At 38.8% G+C, this 20,559-nt stretch overlaps 1 protein-coding gene across 1 annotated transcript in view; it reads right to left on the bottom strand.

Annotated features, from left to right (window-relative positions):
- Positions 1-10,441: 10,441 nt before the first annotated feature.
- The window catches only part of NAPG (N-ethylmaleimide-sensitive factor attachment protein, gamma), a 12,592-nt gene continuing 2,474 nt past the window's right edge, over positions 10,442-20,559 (bottom strand). Inside the window, 13 exon segments of the mRNA XM_010006935.1 lie at positions 10,442-10,791; positions 11,833-11,962; positions 13,375-13,454; positions 13,966-14,044; positions 15,185-15,255; positions 15,918-15,984; positions 16,122-16,231; positions 16,688-16,718; positions 17,672-17,689; positions 17,846-17,930; positions 18,939-19,032; positions 19,035-19,072; positions 20,415-20,542. Of these exon segments, the coding sequence (XP_010005237.1) occupies positions 10,642-10,791; positions 11,833-11,962; positions 13,375-13,454; positions 13,966-14,044; positions 15,185-15,255; positions 15,918-15,984; positions 16,122-16,231; positions 16,688-16,718; positions 17,672-17,689; positions 17,846-17,930; positions 18,939-19,032; positions 19,035-19,072; positions 20,415-20,542 (1,081 nt within the window). The 3' untranslated portion in view covers positions 10,442-10,641.

Genomic DNA, 20,559 nt, shown 5'->3' with positions numbered 1-20,559 from the left:
GCAAAAGAAAAGGACCACTCAGTTCCACAAAGTGATATTTTAAATTAAGAGAAGCCATATTTTAAATTAAGAGAAGCCACCAGAGCACTGTCTCCCCATTTTCCTTGGCCATTTGGAAGACAACATCTTCTTGCCATTATTTGCACAAGATGGCTTTACCTGAGGAAGCAGATGCATTAAAATTAATAGTACATTTCTCACCTCAAGGGAGCAAGTCTGGAGGAGAATCAGTATCCTGATTTGCACTGTCCTCATTTTGGCTGGATTGTTTCTCAACCATCATGACCAGTTTAAAACATTATAAATACATGTCTCTCAGCAGCTGGAACTAAATGAACTAGGAGAAAAAGTAAAGACAGAGCAAGAAATATGATTGCTGGTACACATCCTTCCTGTTATGTGGGTCATGAGCTATAGATTGAGTCTCCTGTGCCATACAGCTTTGGGCTGCAGGTTTACAGATAATTCTGACCTTGGGGCAATTGTGTGTATCTTTCTGACACTTCTTAACAGTAAAATGGATGTACTGAAAATGCACAATTCAGATAGATTACATGAGCTAGAGAATCTCAAACACAAAACAGCTGCATGAACATCACCATTTTCACATTTTAGGTTCTCATCCTCATACACATGGAACCTTCCACACGGTCCTAAGTGTCTGAGGGTCTCTTCAAACCTCAGGAACACAGGACACCAACCCTATCTTTCAAACTGGCTTAAAGAAACCCTGAGGGTCTGCAAACTTGCTGCTGACATAAGGAGATGACTTTGAACAGCTCCTGTCTTTAGCCTCTCAAGGATGGTGGTGCAGTGCGGTGGAGATCTTCAAGCTTAAAGTCAGGATAGTGAAAAGCTGATATTATGCTGCCTTCCCCTGTTCCCAAGCATCCTCCTCTGCAACTGTACCTGCCTCTCCCAAAGGCACTAGACAGTGCCGACCATTCTCAGCAAGACTGCCTATCCACGTTGGTACAGATGATGTGAGGGCTATGTGAGTAACAAAACTCATCACAAAGGACAAAAAATATCTCAAAACATGTTCGTAGGGCATGTTCTCCTTTCGAGAAATAGAAGAACAAGACAACTTTCAGAGTCGCAACTCCAGTTCACTGAACATCTCTAGTTATACCCAGTCCAGGATACCAACATCAACACTAGGACTGGCTGAATTTTTTTTTTAATGTCCTCTGTTAAAATTAGCTCCATTTTTGGTTAGTAAGTCACGCATTAAATGATTCTGGCTTCCCTTTAAGGTGGTAATTGGAGACCAATAACATTTTGAAATTATGGGTGAATTGCCAGGTCTTCCCTCCAACTCTTTGCTATCGGCATTTTGGGTGACAGGTTCCCTAAGAATAGGCTAATGTTAATACTCTTGGAATGGAAAAGGGAAATATTTTAAACTGGGGAATAATCAATCCAGTCCAAAACTTCAGATGGAGAATCATTCACATTAAGATTCATGAAACTCTTAGATTTCATTATTTTTTTTCCAACAAATACCCAGCAGGTCACAGGCAGTTGGACAACTAACTCCACCATGATAATTTATGAGATTGTCTCATAAATTAGAAAACTACTTTTCCCTTTTTTTTGTGTTTGTTTGTTTGGTTGGGTGGTTTGTTTTTAAGGGGGAAGGGCAGGGGAAGGAGGCGAGAAGGGGAGGAAGCCAAAACATGTCAGACTTAAGGTCTTAGGAGTATTTTAATGCCATCAATTACCTAAGGACTGACTATAATAGACAGTGTATCAGATTGTGCTAAAAGCTTCCAGTGCATAATGTTCAGGGCTTTTTTTTTTCAAATTTCTGAACGCTAAAACTTCAGATTTGTTTGTACCTTCCCAGGACACTTCATTCAGCTCCAGTTTCACTAAATGCAAAGACAAATGCTGTTGACCTGATGTTACCCACTCTCTACAACTGGAGAATGCAACAAACACAGGGATAGTAAGCTAATATAAGACCACTGGGTGTAACAGGGCCATGACCACAAGATATGACTAGAAATGGTCATGACAGAAGAGGATAGCTGCCAAACTTTTGAACCAAGGCAATGAGCAGAACCAGAAATGAATACTACAGAATAATCAGCCCAGCAATTAGCATAAATAGCATAATAGAATAATTAAGGTTGGAAAAGACCTTCAAGATCATCAGGTCCAACCATCCATCCTACAACCCTTAACCACTAAACCATCTCCTGAAACATCATGTCTACTCATTTTTTTTAACACTTCCAGGGACGGTGCCTCCACCACCTCCCTAGGCAGCCTGTTCCAATGCCTCACAACTCTTTCTGTGAATAAATTTTTCATAATATCCAATCTGAACATCCCCTGTCACAACTTGACCTCATTCCTCTTGTCCTATCTCTAGTCACTGGGGAGAAGAGGCCAAAACCCTCCTCACCACAACCTCCTCTCAGGTAGTTGTAGAAAGTTACCCTGTTACTGCACTTCAGTCTTGTTAAGGAACACTAATTCTGAAATATCTGTTTCCTGTTTTAGACACCCATGACCTTCTAAAACAAATATTGCCATGTCATAAATACAAGTAGAGATAAGTATATAGCATGTATATGCATAAAGGCTGCGACTTGCATTTACTACCTTGGATGCAGGTCATTAATACCAGATGTCTGACTGCACTTAACCAACCATGAGACATTCATACTTGTTCCATCATCATTGTAGCATCTCCAGGCAAAAAAGTGCAGCAAAATCTTATATATATGAAGCCGCTTGATAGCCTATCTATCAAGAGATCACAAGTAGTTCTGTGACAAACAAGTGACTAGTATGAGCAGGCGCTTGCATGCTTTTTCTTTTTATTCCCCTCCTGCTCCCACCTCAATCACAGATATTTCTTGCTCCCTAATGACACAGAGAAAATGACACAGAAAACATCTGTCTAAATTTCAGATCACATACTAACATGCGTGAACAAAAAAGGAAAAAAAAACTCCTAATCTTTATGTTGGAGAATATTAAGATTTAAGGGGAAAAAAATTAATCACATAAGTATTCTACATACTTCTCCCTCTGTTTGAATCAACAGAAGACAAGGGTGATCTTTTCCTTTCCAACGTTCCTCAGCAGCTGGGCTTATTACCAAACTCATGTCTTGCATCAGGAATAGTCTGCAGTACTACAAAGGGGGTAGAAATTAATCTCTGCTGGTCTTTCAAAGAAAATAAGTTCTCAGGAATTACAACAAGATATAGTATCTGGTAAGATTGGGTGGATAAACATTAAGACCACTGAAGTACCAGCATAATACCTTGATTAAAGGAGAAGTTTAAAATATCCCAGTGCTTCTGCATCTCTGTTATCAAAGCTTTAAAATACTTTGCTCAGCTGGTGTTGCTACACAGCTTCCTTACCCTCCAAGTCCATCCAGCTTTAACCACTCACTCCTTACACAACAGTCTGTGCTCCAGTGCAGCTGAGATGACCCTCATTCTTTCTGCAGCTATTCAGCTCAGAAAATCAAACATTTACACAAGATGGGAGCCAGAAAGTTACTGGATGGTGATCAGTTAAATAAAATACTTGGAATCAATAAGATGCATGAGGTACCATAGGTCTTTATAACTTAATGAATTCCCTGCTGTATTATTTGCACAATTACTCTGGGACAGTTGTTGAGCAGTGCAGCAAAAAAAGCATTGGTTAGAAAGTTGTCAGCTGCACACACACAAAAAAAAGAAGTCCCTGTCTGCTGCTATAAGGTTTTTATCTTTAATTCCTGAATTGTAGTCAGTGACAGGCAGAGGATGCAAATCCCAGAAAGTGTCTGGGTTCATATTGCGTCACATCACACATGTCAGCAGAATCCCCCCACCCAGTGTGATAGGAGCTGTTGTGCCCGTCCCCATCTCTCCCTCTCTGCCTTTGCAGATGAACCTGAAAGTGGCATTTTTTTGGAGATAGTCCTTTCAGCAGATTCCAGCAGGAGCCTTCTTTTCCACCAGCCAGCATACCATTGCATGATGATCGACTTCCTCACCCCTTCCATTTTCAGCTAACTCCCCCCCCGCAACTCCACCAGCTTGTTGATTTCTGTCCTTAACACAATGAACCATTTAATAAAATGGTGTGGATGCAAGGAGAGCTGCAATTGTAGCAGTTAGTCAGCCCTAGAGTTGAAAACATCTATTAATTTATTCTGCACATTGACTACTGTTTTACATACTCTTCATCTACCCATCCTCTGTAACCTGGCTCTTAATCACCATCATACAGACAAGTGGAGAGTAAGCCAAACTAGTTGTATCTATCACAGCTGGAATCTGAACCTCTTGAAGGGCCCAATTATTATGTGATAAACCACTCAGGAAAAAAACAAACGAAACATTTCTCCATGTTGAGGGGGGCAGGTGAAAAGGAGATGGGTATCAGCACAAGGGGAGGGAGGATTGGATCGCTATTCTCAGTCATCCTGAAATACACAGCACAGGTTAAGTCCTCGTCCCTACCACATGAGTCCATCAGCAGCACAGCTCCAGCAGCAGGAAGCCAAAGCAGCCCCTGGCCAACAACTCTCCACCAAGGCAGGGAGCAGGAGCACTAATCCAGAACTGCCAGGCCGCTGGCCCCAGTCCTGTTCAGGGACGGTCTCCAGCCAGCCCTCGTGATTCACAGAAGCCACTGGGCAGGGAAGAGCATTGGCCTGGACTTGGCCCAATTACGAGGCAAACCATAAGTGATGGAGCAAGGCTGTGTGCAGCACCATCCCCCCTGCCCTAGCAGCAAACACCGCTGTCCCTGGGGCAGCCATGCCAGCGATAAAGGGGAAGGCGATGGGTTGGCCCCACAGAACTGCTTTCTTCACTGACTTCAGGCAGGTGGTTCAAGTCATGAGAACCAACAGTGACAGTAGGTCCCTGTGTGAATTTCAAACCAAATCAATACTCCAGCTGAGCTTACTTACACGAAAAAGTTGTCCCAGACAGGGAGCAATGGCAACCCGCCAGCAGAGGAAAAGTCCTTTGCTTACCCTGCAGCACCATCTGGCGCTAAGAAAGCAACGATGCTCTTGGGAAAACAAATCCACCCTGGGTTATGTCAAGTTTCGAAATAAAACACAATACAAGCGCATAAATACACATCCAAAACATGCAAGGCAACTAACGATAACCTCTTTTCACTTTAAGTGTGACTTCTGTCACTCAAGATGTTTCTGTCAAGTAATCCAAACTGGTTGCACACCAGTTAACATCCCAGCAGCCTGCACCTCGCAACTCAGCCACGCTCATTACCACTATTCCCACTAGACTCACCAGATGAGCCAACAACAGCCATATGTTCTTTACACGTACGTGCAGCCTTGCAGCTGCCTCTGGCTCCCATTCCAGGCTGGAGGCTATGCTGCTGCACAGCGCACGCACTGGGAATCACGGCAGAAGGGCAACGACAGCAGCTCTGAAACAAAGACCCAGCAGCCTTTTGGAAGCTGGTCAGAGAATAGCACTCATACACATAATCTCCAACAGGTACATGCAGGCAGAGATGAGCCCAGCTCCTGCGGGTGCTGGCCTCTACGAACCACAAGCTTGGAGATTAATACTCCTGCCCACACACAAACCACCACAAGTTGCAAGTGGTTCTCTCCTCCTCTGGAAGTTACATCTACTTGTTCCAATTTTATTACCCCTACTAGTTGTTTGGGTGGCTTTTTTTTTTTTTTTTCCTATGCCCTACATACAAAAATGTTCCCTACTTAGTAAAAACCTAGACAATAATAATAAAAAAGTTTTTTCCAATAGCAGCTTTGCCCTTATCATTTTTACAGCTGCTTATTCACAGCATCCGAGGGATGATTCCTGTCATGCTGAAGAACTTCAGTGCTACATTCTTCAGTTGTCAAGTACTGCAGCAAGCTTTACTTTAGAAGAGTAGAAAATGTGATTTTTCTGCAACGATGAAGTCTCCAAGGAGTTAAAAGAGTTCACATCCTTATATTGTGTAAATATCTGTCTTTTGAAATGTTGAAATCTAGTTGTTTTTCAAACTCCCGATTGGATATATTACTGAATATCGACAAGCTTGCATTCTCATTGATGAAAACTGCTTTGAAAAACCTGACTCAAGTGATAAACAGGATTAACTCTGACAAATGCAGCAGTTTTAAAACATTCATACCATAAATCCTCCCACCCGCTTCACTGTTTCTGTATGAATTCAGCATTGTTCTGGTAGTGGGGGAAGAGCTCCAGGAGTGTCTCCAGTAAGAAGCTGAGAAGCTCCCCCCTCCAAACCCAGGCAAGGAGCCATTAGAGGGACAACAGATGCACCTCCGCAATTAACATACAAAAGAACTAATATAACACCTCAGCAGCAAGGCACTTAAAGGAGAAGAGCAGTGCCAGCGGTGCTGGTGGTGAGAAGGGGAAGGAGGTGCCCAAGCAAAAGTTCCCCTGCAACCCATGGCGAGATGGCAGGCTGTCCCCCTGTACTCGTGCAGGAACGTGGTGGAACATTCCTAGAAGGCACCAGAAGGGGTGAATTTGGATTTGTTGCCACTGGACTCTGATTATGCAGCTTTGGAAGATCCCGGTGCCAGGGGAGTTGGCTGTTCCTGAAGGAGCCTGTGACTCTGTGAGAAGCCCAGGCTGGAGCAGCTCCAGACTTCATGGTAAGGACTCATGAAGGAGAGGTTCGTGGAGAACTCTCTCCCATGGGAGGGACCCCGTGGGGGAGAAGGGGAGGACTGTAAGGAATCCTTCTTCCTGAAGAAAAAGGAGCAGCAGGAACCACCAGCCCATGAACTGACTCTAAACCTCATCCCCTGTCCCCTTGTGCCTCTTTTACATGTTCTTGCTAGACAACAAACACCGTTTCTAAAATTTTCCTTACTAGAAATGAATGCTGAAATTCTAATGGCGAAGGCATCCTCCACATTCACGTGATCCTCAGCTGTTTTGATGTGGACACCTCTTCTAGCCTCCAGCAGACCTCACAGGCACAGACAATGCATCTGTCATGGTCAGTACTGATACTCAAAGAACAGTCTGGTGCAAGACCCCTTCTCACACCTCTGCTGTTTCTATTAATATTCTTAGTCCTTTCAGCATATGCAGGTGAATCTTGGAATTTATTTGTGTATTCTTCTGGAAGACTCCAGAATTTGTTCCACATTCAACCAGCCCACCTGTGGAAACAAGTTCCTTATCTCTATGGCAGATCTCAGAATCTCTGTCCTCCCTCATCAGAGCCTTTTTTTAAAAACAATAAACTTGTCTTGATAATTAGCCAAAGGAATGGAAAAATGAAGATTGGAGAATCCATTATTTCTCTCAATTTCACGTTGTTAAAGACAACAAGTTCAGGTCTAACAATGACCCAATATAACAATTTTGTTTTCTGAAAACCAGCCTTTGAGCAGCAAAGTGATACCAATGACCCAGATGTTACAATCAGGAGAAAGGCGAAATACATACATACTTTTTATTCTGGGTGGACAGAATTGTCTCAGGTGTGTTACCATCTCAAAGAATGACAGCCAGCAGAAAAGTACCAGAAGGTCAGTTAGAAAAACAAAAAGTACAGGATAAATAAAAAGGGCTGTGAGCAAATGTATAGTGAGTAAGACACGAAGACTGGACACCACTGACACTCAACACTCAAACCTGAGCTTTGTGCTTGATCACCTAACATACCTGCAACACTTGGTGACAAGATCTGCAGAACAATGGTCACACTAAAAAATCTGCTTGAGGTTAAAAAAAACAGCAATCCTTTTCAAATGTTGGTGCTCAGCAGGACCTGATCAACAACACGGAAAACTCGTACAAATGCATGTATTTCAAGTTTTATTTTTCATGTTGGTGAAACACACAGCCTGTTCTCAAGAAGCAGCATCTGTAGAGCTGTTACACACACTTTTTGTACTCTAATACACCACAGACTTGGAAAAAGAACAAACAAAGCACAGGTTTCACACTGCACTTGGAGAAGCTGATTCTTAAGTTACAGATAATTTAGAAATCTTTTGATTTTACATATACATTGCATTGGCCATCTATCAGCCTTCATGCACAATTTAATTTTATTTTTCTTAGTCAACACTGGTTTTGGAAACTTTCTTGCCATAAATGGCATCTTTTCCACTTTTATCACTTAAATGATATTTACATACATGTGCAAATAGCTCTGAAAGATAGAAACAAACATTAACACATAATATACAGACAGCTTCTTCTATAGTTAACATTTACTAAAAGGCAGTTAACATTCCTATCACACTTTCACTGCCTAAAATAGGAGAATAAGTTATATAAAATAAACCATCTTATTTTCAGACATCCATTTCTGCAGATTTGGTCTTTGCAGCAACATTGCAATCAGAGATTAAGATTCTACTAAAATTCAGAGAATTCCCTTTCAATTCAATGGCAGCTTAGCATGTTTAGTACAAAGTTAATTTTGTCCCAGATTTTCCACACTTGGCACAGGGAAAAGAGAAAAAAACTGTGGGAGTGGCAAGACAGTCACATCTGTATTAAGTTTTTGGTAACACAAAAAGTATGCTTTAAGAATTTAATGCATATATTTTAGTTTTTCTCCTAAGGGCCTGTTGGTGCTACAAGCACAGTCAGCAAGTTCTTTCACAGAAGCACACAAGCCTCCCAAATTTTCTTACGCATGTCATCTTCTCAGATGTATACAATTGTTCACACACTCACACAAAAAGCAAACTCCCTGGGATCATTCAACAAAACTTATTTCAGAATTGGAAGCAGTATAAAAAGCTTGAAGAAAATTTCTTAAGTGTTCTCAAGTGTTCCTACATATGTGGGTTTTTTTTCTACTTGTGAAAATGACTCCCCACAAGAAGTGAGTGGTCACCTTCCTCTGCAAATCCAGAGGACAGGAGTTGAATAAACTGCAGGAAGTTGTTCCAATGGTGAAAAAAGAACTTATAGGAAAGCCTTCAAAATGACCTTTCAAGTAGACTTGTAATCAGCAAAAAGCAACCCAATTCCCAAAATTTCATTAAGACTATAGAAGAGCAAAACCCTCCATATACATCATTAACAACAAAGGGAAATTACCAGTCAGACTGAAAAACTACAGGTGTAGTCTCAAGTAGCTTTAAAATGCAAGCTGATTATTACATAGTAAGACAGAACTGCTTTTAAAGCATCCATCAAACTGAGTAAGGTGCCTTTTACAGCAGCCCTGCCTGCAAATCATGCTGTAGCCTGTGCACCCATTACAATACTATCAATACTATCCACTTAAAGGGAGTATTAACCCTCTAGAATTTACTTTCATCACAGTTATGTCTGACAGACTAATGTCAGACATCACATATGTCAGACATTTGCTTGGTCTTTTTGAAGACATAACATTCCTTAATATGGCAGAAACTGTACCAACACTTAATGCTGTGCTTTTGGTCTATTGTTTATTGAACTTAGGGCATCACGTATCACACACAAATCTCTGCCAGATTCCAAGTGATCTCAATGTAGTGCAGATTGTGATTAGGTTCTTCTGAAGAAACAAGTACAATTTCCAGTGTTTTCAGCTTTTAAGCATAAAATGACCAAACAAATTTAAGACACTACAGAAGCTTGGAAAACACATGATGACTTGAAACCAAATAAAAATAGAGAAGATGCATTAAAATTTGGCTACTTTGTATTCTGAGCTAGTTTGAAAAATGCCAATTCTATGCTTTGAAATATGAAAGAATGAAACATCTTCATAGACTGGTGTATTGATTCTTAAATGAACACCTAGAACACTCATGGACTCAAACATAGCATTGAAACATTCCACCTACTTTTTTGTTAAAATTTGTCTTCAGTGCTTTATAATCAATGCACATTATCTTCCACCTTCAGTTTCTTTTTTGGTTATGGCATGCTTCAGAAACACCACTAAGAAAGTCTGTCCACTCCTTCCCTTTCCAAAGTCTAAATTATAAACACTGCACACACATTTTTTACCTAAGACTTCAAGTCAGGAAAGTTCTTAAGATGAAAGATGTGTGTGTACTTTTAAGCTTGCAACATAGCTTCAAACTAGTTGACTTAGTATTTTCCACACTTATATGGATACTGCTTACAAAGAGAAAGTTATTAAAATAATATTCTGCTTTGGAGTAAAAACATGTTGAAAATAAACTGAATGCTCCCCCTAGTGCTTATAATAGTGAAAAATCCTGCTTGGCACGGTCTGCCTTAAATGGTGCTAAACAGGAGGTAAATAGCCAGATGAATGATCATATATTTCACTCAGAAAATAATCACAAACATATTACTGGGATCAGAAAGTACCAGCTGCTGAAATTCAGTATTATAAATGTTGTACCATTCTCCCTACTCCAGTGCTTCTCAGGGTTTGGTTTCTTTTAAACTGTGCTTTTAATAAAAATGTCTCTGAATTTTTTCCCATCAACTGAAGGCAGGGTCATGCAGAAGGTCCTACCAGGTAAGAAATGAAGTCCAAAGATGTCTCAAGATGATAGGTACAATAATGCTTTTTCTCCTGCATTGTACCCAGAAGCTGCCAAGTTAGTGTTAGCACTCCCATATCACAATTGCAATGAAGCTCTGGTAAATCTGGTACCTTTGGATATGCTCAACATCACAAATAAGTCAGGTATTTAGGACTCTATGTCTGTAACTAGCATAGTCCACCAGAATATTCATCCTCTTCCTCATCAGCATGAGAGCCCACTGCAGCTGGTCCTCTTGCTTTGTCTTGTGCAGCATTTGGTGATTTCTTCTTGATTCCACCTCCTGGCACCACCAAGGTAAGACCAAGCTTGGCATACTGATGATAACAAGGCAAGTTTAAACTATGTACTATCACAGAAGTAAAATCTTGTTGAATTACACTGCACAGAACTGACTTACATGCACAATAAACTGTAAAAGCATTCAGTTCTGAAAACAGATTAATGCTGCTCTCAGAGTACGTTTTTCCAGTTTAGAGTAAGCCTAACATTGGTTCATTTTTTCCTATCTCAAACACTGAGACTGGGACTCAAGATCTGTCTTGATAATGCCTATTGTAGAATAATTTGGCTACATGCTACAGGTTCCATGGTTCAAACTTTATGTAAAAAAAAATTTAAAATAATAGTTTTTCAGTATGCAGCTCTGCTTACACTATCTAGTACTAGTTCATGTCTTACAAGTGTTTTTCAGTAAGACTAGTACCTTTCTGTTTTACTATTCAACATAGTAATGAAGCAGTCAATACTGTCACAGAGTTTAGCATGGGTGGATGCTTCCTTTACTTCAGACTGTTCCTATCCTGACACTTTCTACAATTTATGAGTAAAATAATAAAAAAAAGGGCGTGAGGGGACAGCATACAACTACTTTCTTACAGCAAAATTTAAAAAAATCACTAATTAGTACCTTGCTAAGGAGTAAGCTCTGAAAAAAAACCAAAAACATTCAACAATACCATCCTGTAGACATCATATTCTGTTATGTTTATGCATGTATTATCATTTATAAGGTATTTCTGAGATAAAGCATAAGCAGCAAACTGTTCTGGCCCCTAAGGAATCAAAGCAGAAGGGAACTGAATTTTGATCAATTCAAGCAAACTCAACAAATCCATAACAAACTGCTCTTTCACCTAAGCCCTCCCACAATCACAAAAGAACAACAGCGTGAGAATTTACACTGGCACAGCAAAGTTAAAGAACACAAAATTCACAGGCACAGGGTAGGATAACAGAGCAAGTCACAATAAACACATGGACCATGTTCTTCTTATATTCCTCTACTAGAAAAAAATATCTCTCAAGCTGAACAAGTAAAAGGATTATTAAAAAAAACATAGAAACTGCCTACTTACATCATTGTCCATGTATTTGAAGAGTGGTGAATTACAGACTTCAGAAACTTGATCCTGATCTTGCTGGTCATACCCTTCTAAAAGTCGCTCTAGTGCTGCACAGTCTTCACTTCCATTAAATCCTGGTATACTGAAGGAAATTAAGTGTTCATTTAAGGCACTTCAGCAATTTAATTTACACTCAGCTGAAGAGTCCAATTAACTGTTTATTCCACAAAACTGCTGCCTATAACCACTTTGATTTTTCCACATACATGGATCATATCCATAAAATTAAACCTTCAAGAATATTAGTTTGCACACTGACAGTAAGAGTAGAATCATAGTCAAGACAAAAGGAGAATATTCCTGATTAGCCAATAAGCTCTTCTTCCACTTTACATACAGAAAAAATCTGTAATGAGTTCCTATATATAAAATACAAATTGAAGACTCGGAAAATATGAGCAAGACATTTAAAGACTGATCTTAAAAAATTCTTTCTAAAAATAAAGTACAATTTAACCTACATATACGTTTGAGTCATTTCATTTAAAACACGGTTTAAGTAAAAATACGTTGTTTCAGTATTTTGTTACTGAAACCCTAATGAAAGCTGAAATGAAGAGTGGCTGGGAAAGCCTCCGGAACCAGGTCTGAACACTAATCCAGATTTTTACACCAGAATTTTCTCCTGGATGTGTAAAGAATGTTTTCTTTATTTCAGTGTATTTAACTGGACTACTTTCTGCTTCATAAATTATCTTTCAGTTTAATCAACTATTTAAAAAAAAAAAAGCAGAAATCTTGCTTTTCTTCTTCCTGTGTATGAAGAAGACAAGATCTCCTACATCAACATAACCAGAAATGCAGTAATTCCCATGCTGCAAACTTTTGTTGAACAAAAACATTTAATCTTTCCCTCAATCTAATCACCATACTAGAGAGTTCAGTTGATCATACTGGGATGCTGCTATTGAGCATTTTTAGACTACGTTCTGTGTTTCCATCCTCAATCTGTAATAAAATATAGCAACGACAAGATAGAATTTCAATGTTTTAAGGGTCTCCACACGATATGGCAAAAAGATTCTGAAAAAATAAAATCCAGTTAGCAACATCCAGAAATGTCCCCTTTTAAACCTAAACATTTGTTTACAACAGCTAATCCATCTCAGTTCCATTTGAAAATGGCTAAGGATGTAAGTAAAGCAAGAATCCCAGCCATAACAGTATGCTGCCCAGCTTTTAACAAGGAAAACAAAATGGAAGAACTTCTAAGTTCCACCTCATTTCAGCTGTCACACAACTACTCCCTTATCACTAACTTTTTATTTTAGGTTCACTAAAAAGAATCACTATGGTAATCACAGCTAAATCTGTTAAGAGTGCAAAGAATCCCTGATACCAATATACCAGGGAATGCTATTATTGTACTGTAAGTCAACCAAAGTATAGACTTAAAATGTCTTGGCAGACAGTGTTTCCATTGCTCTTTCATAAGAATAGATCTACATTAATGAAACACTCAGCTTAAAAACATAGGGCATGAAGAAGACTTACCTATAGCTTTCCCTCACACATCTTTCTGCAGCCACATAATCATTTCTGTGAAGATGGACTAAGACTTGAGCAATAGTTTTCTAAACAAAAACAACAAAAAAATCTCTCACAACCTGATGATTCTTTAGAAATTAACAGTAAAATATGAGAAAAATACTGGGCTACTAGTGTGTAATGTGAAAATGGTCATTACGATCTGCAATGATCCTTAAGATACCGACACAGGAGAGTCAGAACAACATAGTGAAAAACTAGTAACCCATTTCCTCAGCTAGTATGAAACAGATTATGTCCCATAACATTGTAATGAACTATTGCACCCAGTAACAGTATTGCTGGTGTGTTATTTTTTATAACATCTGTATTTTTTATGTGTTTCTTGCTTTTGACAGCTCCTGTAGAAAATAGCATCTTCGACGTTATAGTTGTGAAAAAGCAGTTACAAGGTTGGGGAAACATGCACTGCCACAAATTCTCATCGTTTAGCAAGAAAAGTATCCCTGAATCAAGACTTATATATTGTCAGTCAGATGTCAGCTGTCATTATTTACCCAGAATAACTTCAAAGAGAAGTTGTCTCTTAGAATTTACCTTATAGCATGTAGGGTAATTTTCAATTTCCTTATAAATACTTTTTTCCTTTTGAAGAGACAATGCAGCCTCATCTAACCTAAAAATACAAACAAACAAAAAGTCTGAAGTATCTGTCCCAAGAATACAGCATAATGAACCTGAGGCTAATTACAAAGTGTTTAACTACTATACTGGCAAGTCTACTGGAATAAAAAGCAATACAACTAAAAATCGGCAGTAGATCTTGGTAACAGAGAGGATAAAGAAATCTAGTCCCCCATTCCTTTTGCATACATGCAGGCTAAGAATATTTCTGGTCTTCATTCAGAAGAATCTAAGTTTTCGTAACATTTTACAAGATGAATGCCTTGTTATGCATCCTAACAGATTTCTGTATTTCATGAGGTTAGTATAAGCTATCAGTAAGTCTGATATCCATGAACTATTAAGTCATAGTAACTGATTTTCAATCTGAATACTCTTTTAATCATCATACCAAACTTCTAGAAACTAGCAGCAGCATGTGAACTTAAAGCAGCAGAGCAACCAAGTCTTTCAGATGTTCTGAAGATATGTTGACTTGCTTTCACAGAAAGACTTTCAAGTTACTTTTTAAATTTCCTTTTCTGACTACAGCTCTGCAGTGAAATAAAGTGTCTGAAAAGTAGTCAGAAACCCAGACAATTTCTTAAAGGAACTACATGGATCAGTGAAGCAAGTCTAAGCTGAACTGTAGATCAAATTTGGTGTAAGCAATTATTAAAATAAATTCCCATGGACACTCCAATACACATTCTTCTTTAAGAAGTCCAGAATCTGACTTCTGCTAACAGATTTCTTTCTTCAGGTTAGTCACTTAATTCCACTGTTTTATATTCCCCAGCTATAAAAGACTTTCAAGTACTTTCTACATATTAGACTTGGAAGAAAAAAAAATTCCTGAAGTAGTATGAAGAATTCATGAAAACTAGTGCAGCTTTCCAGCTACTCAACAAGGAAACAACACCTTACAGCACATACTCTCCCATCCCAGAACATAAAACAGGTGGTTCCTAGATAACATGGCATTATCTCACAGAAACTAAATTTTATTTTGAAATGAAAGTAACCATATAGAAACCAAACAAGGGAAAAAAAACTGACAAAAAAACCCAAACAAAACTGCAAAAAAATCCCAGTGAAAAGTCAGGATTAAAGATTCAATTACATTTGAAAAAAATAAGGCACAAAGCTATACCTGCGTCCTCTGACTAGAAGTCTTGATGCCTTCCCTAGCATTTCTAATGCTTGCCGTAAACGTTCCTCATTCTAGAGAAGAACAAAAAAAATTCATGCATTCCTATTTCATTTGCACAGAATTAAGACCACAAGACCTTCATTCAAGTATGCAATCTGTAACTTAGAACAACTGGCACACCCAAGTCCCACAGGCAGCTTCTGTAGGGATCTACCGAGTGAAGTGACATGACTGCAAACATGGAAACATGTGACAACGTATGTCAATAGGGAAGTACACCAAAGGCAGCAGCAAAAAGGCAAATCTCATGGGATGGGTAGAGCCTCAAGAAAATTCTTCTCTTCTTTGCCTTCAAGGATTTCAAACTATTTTAGACTCTATGACTCAGGAGGCAGGCACATTCCATATCCTCTGGGCTGCCTAACAAGAGGCAGAAAAGTTGACAATATAAGAGATTCAGATTCAGTCAAGTCTCAAACTGAGAAAAAAGCAAACTGATTCCTAACTTTTACAATATCCTCCTCTATAGCATAAGAAGCCTTCAGCTTCATTACTCAACCACTCATGTGAAAGGAAGGAAAAATAATGTAGAACATGATCTTAGCCTTTTTCTTAACTTTATAGCTGGCTCTAAATGCCAATCCATTAATCTTTGTATACTTTCTGGGACTCAAAAGTTACTTGCTGGTGGGAAAAAAACACACCAACAAACACCCGAAAGACCCCCACTTACTTCAAACACCGACGCTGCTTGCTGATAGAGCTGCACAGCTTTCTCTGGGCTCACATTTTCTATTAACCTGTTACAAACATAAATAATTTATCTTCAGATTAAATGAAAATATTCTGTACCTAAAAGCATAAAAAAGACAAGAAGTAAAACCAAAAACATATCCACGCCCTGCAGGCATTCTAGCCACCTACACCACAGACTCACTTTCCAGCCCGTTCCAGTGCAATGGCTGCTGTATCTGGTGTCCCATTCTCCAGGTACATCATACTGGCTTTCTCAATCAGCTGAACTGCCTCAGGGAGTCTCTGCATCTCCTGCAAAGCAACAGTCAGAGGGATGCTGCTGTCAAGAACTGTGCTTATGTACAAGAAACAAATCAAAGTGTAATACCCTATTTATCAGGATTCTAATTATTATATACAAACTTGTAGACCTAGTAAAAGCTGACCACTAACTCTGTAAGATTCATTTTTAAGTACCAAACTTTCATGTAAGGTGTGAATTTGTCAAAGTACAGACTAGCAGCAGCAATTTGCCATTATTCCCTGACATGAGGCCTTCACCTTTCCTTCTATAAAAAGCATTTTTTTTCCCCCAAATTACAAATGTCACTCCCCTAACCTATTGAGGGTATTTGTGAAGACTAAGTCAACAGAAAAATATCACTTTGCTGTGCAATTTGCTTACATATATTTGTAAGATGGTCCAGTACACAATATTCTTCACCATAAAGGATAACTTTTTAATTAAAAACTAGTACATGAAAATACCTTTAGCATCATGCCAGCTTGTTCATAAGCTCTGCAAAGAGAAAAATTACAATTTAGTTAGATATGGTGCATTTCAGCAAGTTGTGAGTTACATAACAGAAGTTAACATGCATCAGCTGTCATTTCACTGTTCATATTTAATGCTTTGAAGATGTTTCAAGTGTCTTATTTAATGGCAGTGCATGTGTAACACTATCTTCCACAAATTAAATGCTTTAACCATACTCCTCACTAAAAATCTCTTCTCATAATATGACCCTCAGGCAATATTTTGATTATTTTTCATTAACTACTTATTTTGAAGTATCCTTTAATTAAAAAAAAAATTATAAGCTCAATAGTATAGAATTTCAAAATTGCAAAAAAGTTAATCCAAGAAAAAATATTTTATATAAAAAGGTGCTGAAGAATGTCAAAATCATTTATTCAGATGGCCGCTGCAGATTTTCAGACTTTCCTAGCCAGCACTTCCATTAAACTGCTGAGATTTGGGGCTGTTCAGCCTCGAGAAGAGAAGGCTCCAGGGAGACCTTACAGTGGCCTTCCATTGAAGAGGCCTAGAGGAAAGATGGGGAGGAGCTTTTTACAAGGGCTTGTAGTGAGAGGACAAGGGGTAATGGTTTTAAAATAAAGGAGGGTAGATTTAGATTAGATATTTGGAAGAAATTAAATAGTGTGAGGGTGGTGAGACACTGGAACAGGTTGCTCAGGGAAGCTGTTGATGCCCTCCCTGGAAGTGTTCAAGGCTAGGTTGGATGGGGCTTTGAGCAACCTGGTCTAGTGGGAGGTGTCTCTGCCCATGGGACGGGGCTTGGAACTAGAAGATCTTGAAGGTCCATTCCAATCCAAACCATTCTGTTGTTCTATGAAATGGTGAAATCACTTGGACCATACCATTTGGTACAATGAGATCAAAATGATAGTTCATGCTTGTGCCATATGTTAGAAAATTTCCTTCAGATTACTCATTGCTTCTGTACTTACTTGGCAGCATGGAAGAGACTGAAAGTAACATTGTCAAAGTCAAGGACAAAACCCACAAAAATATAATGCAGAAAAATTAGCAAATATATTAAAAACATCTCCTACCAACCCCCTTATCCCACTTTAAACTAGTCAGGTTCTTGGAAAAAAGATTAACAGTCAAGAAAAAGATACGCTTTATTGTTTTCGTGTGCCTCAGCTTCCCGTAAACAGGCTTCCCTTGCCTGGTCAAACTGCTTGGCATTCTTAAAAGCAACAGCTGCAAGAAATCAAACACAGTTCTTTTTTACAGCTTGCCATTTTACTTTCTTTACCACTTCTGTTCAACGAATGGTTAGTTTACCAAGATAATCCAGAAAGTCCCAAGACAGTCCTTGCTTCATCAGTCAGCAACCATTAAAAACATTTATTGTCAACTGCACTCTCATACCACTGCTGTACCACACATCATGCATAATGTGTTTAGCTGGATTTTGGAGCTCATTCATTCTGTATTTTAATTACAGAAATGCAGGAATGTATATGTACATAGTTTTAATCATTAGAGGTTATACAAAATCAGTATGGCAGGAACAGAGGGCACCATCAACAAAGCACACCTAGAGCAACTTCCTAAACACAACCACTCCAGGGCACAAATAGGTATTTATAACTCCATTAGACTGATAGGATATTGAAGTAGGATTTAAAATAAATATCCATTTTAAAATTCCCCAGGTACTTTTCCAAGTTTTTGTGGTTTTATTCAGGGTACCTAGAGTATGTAGGAATGCCTAGAGTAAGAAGTCAAAAAACAGTGAAAATTATCAAAAATAAGAAAATTGCTTAAGAGCAAAAAAGAGATCAACTAGTAAGAATTTTATATTCAGTGTGACACTTGCAGTGATCTCAATCTTACTGAGACAGCCTTTGTCAGACCATACTTCATGAGATGATGAAAAAGCTAAGTTTTATAACCAGCTCAAATATTTGTTGTTTTGTAGACAAAGTCATAAGATTTGGGGGTGGACAAGTGAAAGAAAGAATACTTTCTTTTTATCACATGTAGTAATATCCAAAGTAGAAGTTGCAATCTTGAAAAAAATAATTGTTTTGACAATTGTTCTAGATCTCCCAGTAAAATCTGAAATGTATTTTACTGTGCTACTAAGAGTATTCTGTTTGTTGTTTCATGCTACTTTGTCTTCACAACAGTTTTACTTACACAGCAGTGTACTGGAAATAAGAATACCATAAAGTATATAGCCATATTTACAGCCATGCATACCTGCCTTCCCATATTCGGTAGCTGCACTGTCATAATCTGGTTTCCACTTTAAGAATCCAGTTTTCAGACTAAAATGCAAGAAGAAAGGCCTAATTAACAATTAGTAAAGATTTAATGTTTTACCTCCACTTTAGCTATATTTAAAACTTTACCTCTGAGAAGGAGCAATTACCTATATGCCAATACTACGGTGGCAACACTACTGCAAAAATAAATGCCAGCATTTTTAGGAATTGCATAAAGCACCCATGATCTCCCCCAGTTATCTCTCACCCTAACATGCTTCTATTGTCACCAGAGAGACTCACAAGCCCAGCTCATTAACAGTAAGAACTCAACATAAGAAAAATACTCCCATCTACACCAACATGATACCTCAAGATTTCTAATACCACACTTGAAGATATTTTTTGTTACTCATCCAGTGTCCCTCTACAGTAATTTTTTTTTGCTGCTGAGGATTACCAAAGACTCTCCATTGCATACCCAAATTAAAGAATTTACCTACCAACACAAAGCCTTGTAAGTCATTTATGTGTATACCATAAAGCATGACACAAAATGGTGCCATGCACACACAGACACAGGAGGAAATATAAATTGCAAAATAAGGTGAATCATCAGCTAATGCTGATTTCAATATTATTCCTTCTTCACATCTAAAAAACATAAAAGTTACCCTAAGTTTAGAGTCCACTTCCATATTTGTTGTAGGCAAACACTTCAGATGCAATACTTCCTTAACTTGGAAAAATAGTTGCATATGGACTCTATGTTAGTTTTGTTGTGTTACTTGGATGAAAGCCACCACATGGAACTCAAAGACAAACCTTTGTACAGTGTCATTTTTATCACAGGCAAGGTCTCAAATGCATCAAGCTGAAATGCACAATGCTTTAATATGCACACAGATTTAGGTACCTTTTCTTTCAATGCTTTCTAAGCATTTAAGCACTTCTAAGCTTAAAATTAATTCCACTGAAAGGCACTTTTGGTCAATTAATTTGAGTAAGATACTCTGGTACAGATTACTTTATTCTGAGGAGTTCTCTCCTCTTATCACAGTTTATACTTTCTATCCATGATTTCTGGATGTCCTGTCACTATTCTTACTAAAATTAGCATATTTGAACTAGTCAGCTCAATTATATCTGTGATGTAGTCTGTGAAACTGAGACTTATAATCAAAATGGCTGTATTTGGTGTTACAACATATGTTAAAAGACTATCATGTCGATATTAAGCCCCCTAAGCTAAATATCAGCACAGGTTTTTGAGGCCACCTAAAAAGAAACAATTACACATTTCTCATAAGCAGGAAACACGCACATACACACCCCATCTCAGCAAGGTGAAGCTCTTTTATTCACCACAATCCCCATCACTCTGTTCTCCTGCTTGTCTACCTCCCACTAACTTCAGCAGAAGAGCAAGAAGTGACCCCCCCTCCTTCCCCAGGGAGGGTCACAGCCGCACAGGCCCCACGACCCCCCAGGCCTATGGGCCCTGCCGCCTCAGCGACACCAACTTTTAGCTCCAGGGGCGCTTCCGCCTCCCGGTTCCGGGAAGAACGGCCCCCTTGAGCACCCACTCCTTGCAGACCCCTGAACCAGAGGGGGGG

This window comes from Chaetura pelagica, unplaced genomic scaffold (assembly GCF_000747805.2).
Source record: "Chaetura pelagica isolate M959 unplaced genomic scaffold, ChaPel_1.0 scaffold109, whole genome shotgun sequence".
Classification (NCBI taxonomy): Eukaryota; Metazoa; Chordata; class Aves; order Apodiformes; family Apodidae; genus Chaetura; species Chaetura pelagica.
This window is presented reverse-complemented; position numbering and strand designations above follow the sequence as displayed.